This window comes from Priapulus caudatus, unplaced genomic scaffold, assembly GCF_000485595.1.
Source record: "Priapulus caudatus unplaced genomic scaffold, Priapulus_caudatus-5.0.1 Scaffold64, whole genome shotgun sequence".
In the NCBI taxonomy this organism is placed as follows: Eukaryota; Metazoa; Priapulida; class Priapulimorpha; order Priapulimorphida; family Priapulidae; genus Priapulus; species Priapulus caudatus.
In genome coordinates this window covers 515793-528343 of record NW_014577125.1, presented here as the reverse complement: position 1 = coordinate 528343, position 12551 = coordinate 515793, and the positions used below count along the sequence as shown (strand labels likewise).

The window sequence follows — 12551 nt, the reverse complement described above, 5'->3', positions numbered from 1 at the left end:
TTGTGTGTGTGGTGTTGTGTGTGTGTGTGTGTGTGTGTGTGTGTGTTCGTGCGTGCGTGCGTGCGTTGCTCGGTGCGTGGTCGTCGTGCGTGCTTGTGTGTGTACTTATGTATGTATATGGCACTATAACATCGAAGTAGCCTCGATTAGAGCTTAATCGTCGCTCGAAGGTTTAATAGAGAAACCTTCTCAAAATGAGAAAGAACTATGATTTTAATGATGAGCATAGTTCAAGAAAATGTAATATGTATAGGCCGGATAACTCCGCCTAATGCATGCGCATAATTAGACTTGCACCACAATTAGGTAAGTTTTATGTTTTGCGAGATGCGTTCGCAAGTATCGCTGTCATCACGTATGTAAGAGTATAAGTTCTATCTTCCCAACCGTAAGTTCGCGAAATAACGTATGCATTACATCATTATTACATGCATATTTATCTGTCCGCTGTGCGCCGGTCCGTCCGTCCGTCCGCTTCGTCGCGTCCGTCCGCCCGTCGCCCGTCCCGTCCGCGGCCGTCCCGTCCGTCCGTCCGTCCATCCGCCGTCCGTCGTCGGCCGTCGCCGTCCGCACGTCCGTCCGTCGTCCGTCGTCCATCATCTGTCCGTTCCTCCGTCAGTCCGTCTCCATCCATCCGTCCGTCCGTCCGTCCCTCCTTCAGTCTTTCGTCCGGTCCGTCGTCAGTCCGTCCGTCGCGCGTCCGCCCGTCCGTCCGTCCGTCGCGTCGTCCATCATCCATCCATCCATCCGATCGATCCGTTCATCTATCTATCTATCTGAATATTTACGTATATATAGTGTATATATATTATATGATATATATTATAATATATATATATATATATTAGTATATATACCGTCCAACATTTATTCCTGCAGTTATCATCCGTAATTTTGAAATCTGCGCTGGTAACTTTTTAGAAGAAGACTTAGTATAGTGAATGGTGAATGGTGTTAATAGCCAACCGCATCATACGGCTGCAACATCTGTCCTCAGCCTCCCACTCAGTGAATTACCCCCGTACGACAGAAAGCAGTTCGGAAAAAAAACCAGCGTCCTTTCTCATTTTCTAAAGGCCGTATCCATTCAGTGCGAGCGCAAAGATTTTAGACTAAGAGCTATTAGTTGCTATAATTTCGCCCGCCTGTTGCGGTTATGAAGACGTGACGCAAGGCATGAAAACGTGGTAATACGGGAATCCAATGATGATTGGATGGCTCGGAATGGATGGGTAATGACGGATACGGGAAAAAAACACTAAATAGACGGTATTACGTAAAGGAGCTCCATTACAGTAGCAACACCGGTTTCTGATTCGGAAATATTTGCGTATTACGTGAAATAGCTCCATTATAGTTCCATATACGAGTAGCAACACCGGTTTCTGCTTCGGAAATATTTGCGTCAAATCTATTGACTCTGAATCTATTTATATCGCCCTGCTTACCTGCGTTTTATATAAATTTTCTCTACATTTTATTTTCCCTGCTCTGACAATCCTTACTCTCCTGAAAAAATATTGTTAGCAGCCGATAATGGAAGTGCCGACTTACATGTGTATTGAGGTAGTATAAGTCCGATATTTATATATAGAACTTTCATATCCTCCCCAGTTTCATCCGATATCTGTTTACATTAAAAAGTGAGACAATACCAGGAAAAGCTGAGAACGTAGAACAGAAAATATAGATCTGTCTGGTACAATATGGACACACGTTTGTCGGACAGAGAGTGCACACATATGACAGACATAGACACCATAGCAGACATGACATGTAGTAGATTGATCTAAGGCTCCACCAACAGCAAGTGGAAGGAAAATAACAACCTATTTAAGTTTCGCGCGCGCAGTGGCTTTTAATGTTTGTTATTGCAGCTTTGCCGCTGGAGAGTGCGTGTGTATTTTTTCATTGTGTGGATAAGGCGAACGATCCTACTTTCTCGTCTAAAGATGTGAAGTTGAATTGCGCCAGCGCGCTCATCCGCCGATAACAATTACTTAGCGTATAATATCAACTTTAATAACTACGTAAGTAACTAAGAAAAAATAAGCAAGTAACCAAATAACTAACTAACAAACTAAACAACACGCAGATAATTCCGCTGACACCTTGCAATGAGGATTCTGATATATGTAGCCAGTATAGCACACGCGTCGCAGGCATATTCACGGTATGCTTGCATGCGGTTCTGAAGGAGCGAACAGGCAGCCATCACGAATTACAGTAATGTCGTTGCACAGCGACCCGCATCTAAGCGACCGTGATCACTGCCAACTCTGATGACAGCGTTAGCGCTTATACATTAGGGTGCAGACGTGATTTCTAAGTGAGTAACTCATGCGTATGTTCACCACACAGCTCGGTGGCGTGTAAGATGGCGGGCGTGGGCAGCCATTGTTAGCAACATGCGCTGGTCAGTAGTCCGCGTCGACTAATGCTCTAGCGTCGTATAAAGTCACGTACATAATTCACCATAGATATATAATAGAAATAAGATACTAAAAGATAAGAGATAAATGATGATAAAGAACAATAAAAACTCTAATTATCTGCCAAGTTATCCATCAAACATTATTTTACAATATTCCTCGGCCACAGTGTATATATATATATAGACCAGGAGTAGATAATAGGGACTACTATCTACTATCTCTACCTATTATCTACTCCTGATATAGACCCATATGGACGGAGTAATCACGTAATCTACATAGAGGCAGTGGATGTTATTCCGCGTTGTTAGGAACATTTTCTCTCCATGATGATGATTTTCTCTCCAAAGCGTGGCAACACCCGTGTTGGTATTTTTTGCGACATCTTAAAAAGAACTCCTTTCTACGTTATTTTATGTTCGGTTTACATACTAAAAAATAACCTTTCGTGTAATGGGAGGAACTAGACTTCATATTTTCATTATTCAAGAAATAAACGGAATTTTTTACCTGGTAAAGGAGATTCCTTATTTATATACGAAAGACCATAATTTTAATGTCATGTTTAAAAAAGTTCATTGTAGAAAACATGAAGGTACCGACAAGAGCACATAAGTCATTTATGAAGCAGAAATACATCCTGCTCTCATCACATATTTATATCCTAAATATTATTCAAATCCTGGCTGCCATGTCGTATCGTCATCACGGCACTTAAAGAAACTCCTAATAGGCCTTTTACGAGTTATTTTTGTTAGAGAAAATGGGAATGCCATTTTACGTGGATGATAATTAAGTAGAACATTCGCTCGCATAAATGAAAATGTTGATGCTAATCGACGGGAAATGCATCGTATGCCGATCAATATTATATCATATATTCATTTTGAATTTCAATTTCAATTTGATCGTGGCTATTATCTTCATTGAAAAACGAAATGCTTTTCTTTAAAAACTGAACGTTTCATACGCAATCCCATCTCGCTTGTTTAGACATTCCTGACTCTTTCCTCCTACCGTTTGTACGCGTGTGTGTGTACGCGTATACGATTAAATGTGTTCCCGTGTGCACGCGCAAACGTATGCTCATGTGTACATGTGTTTGCATGCGTGGCTTACACGTATGAGCGCACGCACACGAACACACGCACACACGCTCATACGTATGCGTGCAACCACGTGTACACACGTACATGTATACGCGCATACGTATCATAGACACGGGTACATGCGCGTGCGCGTGTGCATGCGCGCGCACCGTAAGGTTTTCCACCGTGTTGTCGTTTGTGCGAAATTTCCGCGTCCTCGTTCCTTCTCAAAGCTATTATTAAATTCCTTTTCTCTTTAATCGTGCATCTAGTCCTGAGCAAAGCTGTGCAAACGAGTTGGTCGGCGCGCGCTCGCGCGAGGAGGAAGACATGCGAACATCTTTGTCAGCAAAACTGCCGGCATCTTTGTCAGAAAAACTGCCGGCATCTTTGTCTAGCGGTGTCTGGTGAGATCTAACGAAGCGATCGGAGCTCTGTAATACCGAGCCTCGCCTGCCGATGCACAACCGTCATCACATGCGGCGCGTATTTGTGCTTGATCATCCCGGCTGCACGAGCGATGTGGTAGTAATTGCATACGCTGCCTCGCACTGTCTCGTAAATACTGACGGGGGCGATACTACCTCACACGCAAAATGGCCTCTAGTTCCTTAGCCGGGCGCACACGTGAGTAATTTTACTCAAGTAAAATGATGCATGCGTCAAAATACTCACGTGTGCGGCGGATTTTCGTTGGGTTTTCTGATGCACGCGTCAAGAAACTCAATATCAAACATGTTTGATAATTTTTGACTTATGCGTCAAAATACTCAACGTGTGCGCGCTAGCTGCGTAAATTTACTCAACACGGGTACTCACTGCGCATGCGTTTAAACCATTTTAAAGATGACTGCGCCCAGTATTGGCTGCGCACAGTCACGTGATCTACATTACCACTTATATCTTGAGTAATTTTACTCACGTGCGCGGCGGACGCTGAAAATATTTCGCGTCACAATTTTGACGGATGCATCATTTTACTTGAGTTAAATTACTCACGTGTGCGCCGGGCTTTAAGGAACTAGAGGGCATTTTGCGTGTGAGTTTTTTTTCCGAAAAACTAATTGAAGTTAGCACGCGCCGCACGGCGTGTGCATTTAGGATTCGGTGAATGTACTCGGGGGACAGTAGTGAGTATATATAGAGAGGAAAATACTGTCACCCGATATTATTGCCGCTCCAGCAAATTTCTACTGGTTTTATCTACCTTTTAGAAATTTCACAAGTTCCAAGAGAACACATTTGCACGTACCTTTCTCAAATCTGACAGGCGCCATTTAATAAAAGATAATCAATATTGCCTACAGACGTAACAACTGCAGCCCACAATGCGTCACCTTTAGCAATTGCGCGCTATAAATTCAGCGATTTTCAAGTTTCTGAAATTAAGTGATTATCATTCTCTGTCAACGATTCAGTATATCATATCAAAATGACGTTTGAAATAGTAGTTTTTGTCTAAATAAAAAAAAAACTGATAAGAGCAAAATGGAAATTAGTTATTTATAGTTTCGTGTAAACATGCTTTAGTATAATCAAGAGTGTATTAAGAAGCTCTTGGTATAATTGTAAAACGAATTCGGAAATGTCTCATTAACTGAAGACTCGAAACAGATTAGCAATACGCCAATGATTCTAACGATGGATCACTAAATGATTTGATAAGGTTTGAAGTGTGCTCGCCTGAATTAGTCATCTGAAGGGCGATCAGACTATCCGACGATCAGACACCACGTTCCTCCGTCCGTCCGTAGGCCAACAATTGACTTTACATAATTATGCTAATAATTTCATAATGCTACAGAAACGTGATGTCTGCGGTGCTGTTACATGCGGAGATAACGTGTCTACGGTGTTCATTATATGCTGCCAAAAACGGATGAATTTATGAATAAAAATGCTCATTTTATACTGACCAAAGCAGCTGCGTTACTGAGCTGAAATTAGGAGGCAATGATGAAGCATGAGCATAATCTGTTTACCACTTTAGTTAAACATGTATCGATGTGATCTCTATTTAATTTGATTGGTTTGGTAATTGTTTTTCGATTGATTGATTACTTTGATATAATAACAAATTTCAATCGTTAATTAAAATGCTGCTTAATCACATCTAAAGCACGAGAGGGTCGATCTTATTAATAACTTACTAGTAATAATTAATAAATAAATTAGTACTAGTCATACTTCATATGGTAAAAGATATATAGTATGACAAGCGCGTCCGCCCTTTTGCTGGGGAGTCACTGCGTTCGTGCATTTATTTGTCCGTATGAAAACAATGACTTCACGCATAGTCCTGACATGTATCTGGCATGGACAGAGTATTCTGAGACGCCATCGTTAGCTCAGGGCTTCATGTTATTGGTAAAATGTAAGGAGATCAAGTACGATAGCTTTATTTAATTAATAAGTGTATATAGGAGCGGTATCACACAAAAGCTCAATAGCACTATCAGTCTCGTCTACGGGGCAGCTTTGAAAACACGAGTTTTCTGATTATGTCGCGTAGACCTAGCTTATAAAAGACGTTATTAGTCCTGAATTATTTAGAAAATTTATGCCCTATGTAGCCTATATACGTTTGGGAGAGAAAAGAATAGTCACTGTTTTTCTATCTTACTAAAAGGATCGTCTAACGACAGTTGTAGTGGCCAGCGCTGAGTGGTTGTCTCATGACCTTATGCAACGTTAAAGAAAAAGCACTTGAGACACAGAGAAGGACAGAGAATTACCTGAATGCAAAAATAGACATCAAAGGTTAACCGTCTTGTAGGCATTACCGTCTTGCATACATTTGCTGGAACAAACGAAACGTCTTTGCTACTCATGAGTCCGGCGCAAAATGTCAGTGAAATGTTGTATTCTGCCTTGCAATGATCAGTATTTTACGATGTATGGAGTCAAATAATATACATATTGTATATTATCTAAGTCGGTTATACATCAGTATCTTACTTGATCTGAGGGTTTCTACCGTGATCTTACAGTTCTAACCTAAACAACAGGCCATCTACTATGATATGCGACTATGGCGCCGACGAGTGCAATATCATCATGGGAGTTTCATTTTATAAATTAAACTTCCGGACCAGAGAAAAACGACACAATATATTGTTAACTTAGTGCATTAATATCTCTTTATTTTCAGAAGGGGTTGAACCGCGAATTTAGTCCTAGCGGTACTGAAATTATCATTTTCGACAATACATCAGGCTTGCATCCCAGTATTTAACGAACTCCCGGAAGCCGCTTACCGAGGGACTTCAAATATTCGCTATTATTCGGAATTTTCTAGTGAAGTGTCGTCTTTATACCGGTAATTGCTTCATCCATCGTCTGGACGCACGTTAGGTAAACCCCGTTCAATTAAGAATTAAACTCACTCGTCTGTTATTAGTATTTCATTAGTAAGCGATTGTCGAAGAATTCAACCGCAACTTATTCCCTTTTTTTTGCAGAGTGTCATTTTCCACGTGCAGGCGCATCCGTACCACCACTGGTTCCAGCAGTGTGTCACTTACGACTTCTTTAAGTCGAAGCGTCACTATCTGACGTACATGTTCTTTACGATGTTGGCGATGTACGGACTCCCTCTGATCATCATCACCATCTTCTACCTTCTCATTCTACGCGAGATAGCAAAGAAGTCGCGGGAGGTCAAAGGTGAGTGTGTCTGCTAGTGGGCTTCGTCTTGCTATACACGCTTTAATCGATTGGATGTTGGCCCGCCTAACCTTAACTAGGTTCCAAAGTACTACACGCAAGAATTTGATCTGCCTATGGGGAGAATAGTGCCGTGAATCCACACGGTATCCTGGTTAAAAAATACCTGAAGAAATACAGAAATAAATGAATAAGAGTCGTGGTTGTCCCTATATACCCTTCGTCGCGTAGGATTGCAAAGCTGTGTAGCCAGCGCGCATGCGCACGCTGACTACTGACGCGAAGTAATATCAGTCGCTAAGTGAAGCCCTTACGTAGCAGATCACGAACGCACGTAAAATGTGCGAGGGATTGGCGCGTGCGTGCGCGAGAGCGATAGATGATTCGAATAGTGCGTTCTCAGCGAATCGCCTAGATGCTTCATTTCCTGTTTTACGGAAACCTTAGTGCGACATCAAGTCGTGCGGCACGTTTGCAGACTACGCGATTTATAAAGCAGGTGGCGGGAAAGAGAATGCGATGCATTATTTCGCGTTTATGCGCGTGTGAACCTGGAGATCAATAGCTATATTTATATGCTAATGTAGACCAGGTTTCCCGCGCGAGTCTGCACATGTATAGATAATATAAATATCGGTATATGAACAAAATGTCGCCGTCTTCGTCTTGACATGTCACGCATAACAAAACGCGCATTTCGACCGTATTCATAATCGCGTCCTTTCTCGCATAGTTCGTAGATATAAGTAGATGTAAAGTGAATCAATTTCTGTGACGGCGAATAGAGCGAGATTGCGCATGCGCGTTCAGTAATTGCCCATGGTCGACGATATCTCCGCACCCATCTGTGCACGCACGCACGCACGCACGCACGCACGCACGCACGCACGCACGCACGCACACACACGCACATATATATATATATATGTGTATATATATATTGTGTTTAACTAGAAACTACGGAAAAACAATTGTTAGTTAACTCTACTGACAATGTTGCACAGACAATTTATCGTCTTAATTATTTTAAGTGATATATGATTCGTGACTACACTTTTCGGCGGAAGGGCATCGCTGGTCTAGTGAAGGCATGCAGCCGCCACCTTTCCAGCGGTCCTGTCCGTGTCTCGTATAGATTCTAAACGAAAAACGACTGTAAAACGAAGCGAGGAAATGAGAAGAATTCTGTGATAAGGACGCGCCTCGTAACATTACACGGCCCCCGCCCAACCTTCCTCCATTTCCATTAATTCTTGAGTGTTTCGGCCTTGAGGGGTTATTGCCTTTTACCTTTTGTAAGACGACGACAATGCGCGCTTCTTCTTTCAACAACGTTATGACATCAGCATGCTATTCATATAAAGTCTTCGCACGCACGTAGAATGAGTATCGCCATGCGCGGCCTAATAGGCTGTATCAAATATTCATACTTTACAGTTAGGTGGTAGAGATAAACAGACGTGACGTGAAACAGCTAGCACAAATATCGGTTATAGCTTTAAGCGGCTCATCGTAAATAGTTTATATTGCGCGCATAGAATATACACGCGTACATGGATGATGCGATTTAATACGTACTATGTAATAGTCTGTAGAATTATTAATTATTTATTCTAGTTATTATTACTGTTGCAGTTGCTATATAGCGTTAAGCCAACGTGACACGAAAATATGTTTGGAAATAACCGGCCAAGATAAAAAGCCAGCTTCTATTTAATTTACTATGCAAATTCTTAGGCCAAGTAAATGCCAAAGTAAATGGGGATATGTATGATGGGATATCGGGATTCCTGGTAACCCTATGTCTAGCAACCAAACGCTGCTACGTTTATCTGTTTCAACCCGGGGAAATATGTGCAGTGCATTATAATTTCTCACTCAATCTAAATTCTCTCTCATTCAACCTCACCAAATGCATCTCCAACCGTAATAGTATACCGTCCTCTTCTGATGTCATTTCATCCTCCATCACCTCTATCTATTTTGTTTCATTTGTTTTAATTTTTATTAACATTGTCTATTAACTTGCGTAACTAATATGTTACCTCTAAAATGTAATTCATAAGTGTAAATAAAGTAGATTGAATTGAATTGAATTGCTGAACAGCTATATATGTGATGCTGTCTCCATGTTTGTTTTTCTCAGGAAGCATCAACGTCAGGAACGGCTCGGCGCAGCTAAGGCGGTCCGGCGTTGGTAACATCGGTAAGGCTAAAGCAAAGACGTTGAAGATGACGCTCATTATTGTGATAGTGTTTATAATGTGCTGGACGCCCTACTACATCATGTGCCTGTGGTTCTGGTTGGACGAGGAGTCAGCGAAGCAAGTAGACCCGCGAATACAGCGAGGCCTGTTCCTCTTCGCCGTCTCCAACTCATGCATGGACCCGATTGTCTATGGCCTCTTCACGATCAACGTCAAGCGCGACCTGCAACGGTGCTGCCCCTGCGGGAAGAAGCGCCGAGAGGACAACTACCTCTCCAACTCCGGCTACACTGTGTGCGTGCGCGAGGGAGAGTCCGGGTGCGCGCGAAATCCGTCCATGTACAACGGCCGTCGGTTGTCGGCTCGCTACGCCGCTGTTAACAGCAAGGATCCGCCGCATCGCTCGCCCTCGTCCTACGATAGGATTCATGCGAGTCCCTCGGTGCACAGCGGAGGTGGCGCCACCACGCAGATGAGCAGCGTGTGAAGGGTCGCCTCGTAGTTCGTCCGCCTCTCACCAGGTGTCGCTGTGTGCAGCGTGTGAGCGGCTGGCTTCGCCCCGTAGTTCGCCCGCCTCTCACCAGGTGTCGTTGTGTGCAGCGTATGAGCGGCTGGCTTCGCCCCGTAGTTCGCCCGCCTCTCACCAGGTGTCGTTGTGTGCACAACGCTGTACGATAACATCTTGATCTGATATTCATGAGGACTTGGGGTACGAGCGGTAAAAAGTCCAAAAACTGCGATGTGAGAGCTCAGTACAGCCCCCTGCGATGTCTCTCTGAGGTCATAGTATGATCTGTGAGTGCTGCAAATAGCAGCCGTTATGACATGGCAAAGTTGAAAGCAGACATTTATTTTACAAACGCTGCTTTTGACCTTGTTGCTTGCTGACCCAGTTTTCGAAAAGGAACCCTTTTTAACGCATTTCACCCTTGAGCTATTGTAGTAGTTAAGCTTGCTGCGCCAACTTCCATATGTCGTGATTAAATGAATCAACTACGAATCAGCTTCAATCGTTGATGAAATTGGAGTCTATATATCCTCCCCCGCCCTCTACCGCATAGCCGTTTTTAAATTGATAGCCGCATTTGTCTTACACGAATGAAGTAGGATGATGGAGCATTAACAGTCAATGTGCAATTTAATACGTCGTGATGTGCGAAGACGTTGGATATATAATCATTATGTGTCGTAACTGCCCCCCTCCCACTCCTGTCATCATAACCATCCCGCTATCCCAAGGATGCACCGAGAGCCGAATGGGACTATCGCGGTTGCTATACTCCGAGCCGTGTGTATGTACGAAACAGTGCGAGTCGCGATCATTTCGTCGTCATGCGTTTAGAAACGATGTTACTCTCGAATCTGGTTCGCGATGCTGTGCGGAGCGTCGCATGCTCCCAGACACACGTGACGACGACGTCTAAAATGCAATTGCGTAAATTGCAAATTGCATATTGTATAAGTACGTGACTCTCCATCCCGGTTTACGATGCGAATTAAGATGGCGTCGCACAACAACTAACTATGGAGATGTTCGTTGCGAGATTCCCTTTGATCGTTGTCATGGATATAAGAGAAATACGTGTAATGGAATCGCGTCGCGTGTCTCACCGTGTTCGTAGCGGTCGTGCCGAGGTATCTCGTTCTTGATATATGAAGCTCAAGTTTATCCATATTTTTTCGTGTCATTATAGCGTCCGTGCTTAGAGGTCACGGTATATACGGGGCGGAAAAGTGACGATTTTATAACAGTTAACTTCGGACATGCCTGTAGTGAGCGCATATCTGAGGAGTTAATGCTTTTAATTCGGTTCCTGTGCAACTGTATAGGTTATGCTATAGGTAGAGTTAAATTATGCGATATAAATGGGCCTATATTTCTGTATACAATTATTACTTACCGTTATCGTGTACTATCGAATGTTATTGCGTCACTAATACCTTTCTTTCGATGTGTCGCGATGGGAAACTATAACGCGCTCATATTACAGGAAATCAGCATCGTGTGATACACTTACTACATCTGTATGTAAGTAATTGTACGTTTACGGGGTTTTATGGGATATATTGTGATATGTACACATAGCTGCACACGTACGAACACACAAACACGCCCACACCCGCGCGCACACATCCGCCCACCCATACACTAACACTGACTCGCAGACTCAAGCACGCACGCATGCACGCACGCACTATATATATATATATATCAGTATATCTTAACCATGCATTATTATATAAATATGTAATAAATCATTGGTAAGTCTTGATATAATTAACGTAACGCACGTGTTAGTTCGAATTCGTCTGTATATCAGAAATTATATCGCTTGTATTGTATGGTGTAGGCGGATGTACAACTTTCGTTTGTATACGGTATATATATATAATAACGCATATCGTTTAAAATAGCATGAAATTGTAAAAAGAACGCCACCATGCAGCTTACGTCGACATCGAATAAACGCTGCGTGCTATAGATAACTTTATTGATTTCTTGTGTCGCTTACTACTAATGCTACTATTCAAAGCTTCATTGCAACCACATGCAACAATCAAAAGTAAGAATTGTAGTGATTACTTTCATCCAGCCAGTTTCCAGGCCAAATAAGTAATGCATTAACGTTGAAAGCACAGGACGCATTCGATCACGCTACATCTAATAGCCTTGCTCCGATTGCAGTTATACTCTTGCAGCGTATTGTACAGGAAATTTACCGCAATGAACAAAACAATCACATTTGCAATATTTGCGCCAAATTGCGCATGCTTTGTCAATTATTTTAAATAGTTCCACCGCAGAAACAGTTGAATTTGGATGGATTTTTGCGTTGACTGGAGTTTATTGTTTTGGACACATCTTCATTATCATTGTGTCAACGCGGTACTGGGATTGGGAAAGCTTGTGGAATTTTTTAAGGTAATCATCGTAACGAACATAACAGATTGCTCTGATCGGTATATTAAAACCTTTTTATACGCAATAACGTTCAAGCGTATCTCCTTTGAGTTTAGTTCTTTATTTCGTCTCATTAAATAACATTCTAGTGCGCATCAAAAGAGAGTTGTTCGTACTAATTTCTTTTCTACGTGTGAGCAATATATATATATATATATATATATATATATATATATATATACTAGTACGTACT

At 42.3% G+C, this 12551-nt stretch overlaps 1 protein-coding gene across 2 annotated transcripts in view; it reads left to right on the top strand.

The window, feature by feature from the left end:
• LOC106821239 (gonadotropin-releasing hormone II receptor-like) overlaps positions 1-11870 on the top strand; it is a 144898-nt gene extending 133028 nt beyond the window's left edge. For both annotated transcript variants that reach the window (XM_014825954.1, XM_014825955.1), the window contains 2 exons: positions 6985-7189; positions 9336-11870. In XM_014825954.1, coding sequence (XP_014681440.1) covers positions 6985-7189; positions 9336-9883 — 753 coding nt within the window. In that variant the 3' untranslated portion in view covers positions 9884-11870. The remainder of the gene's footprint in view (positions 1-6984; positions 7190-9335) is intronic.
• Positions 11871-12551: the final 681 nt, after the last annotated feature.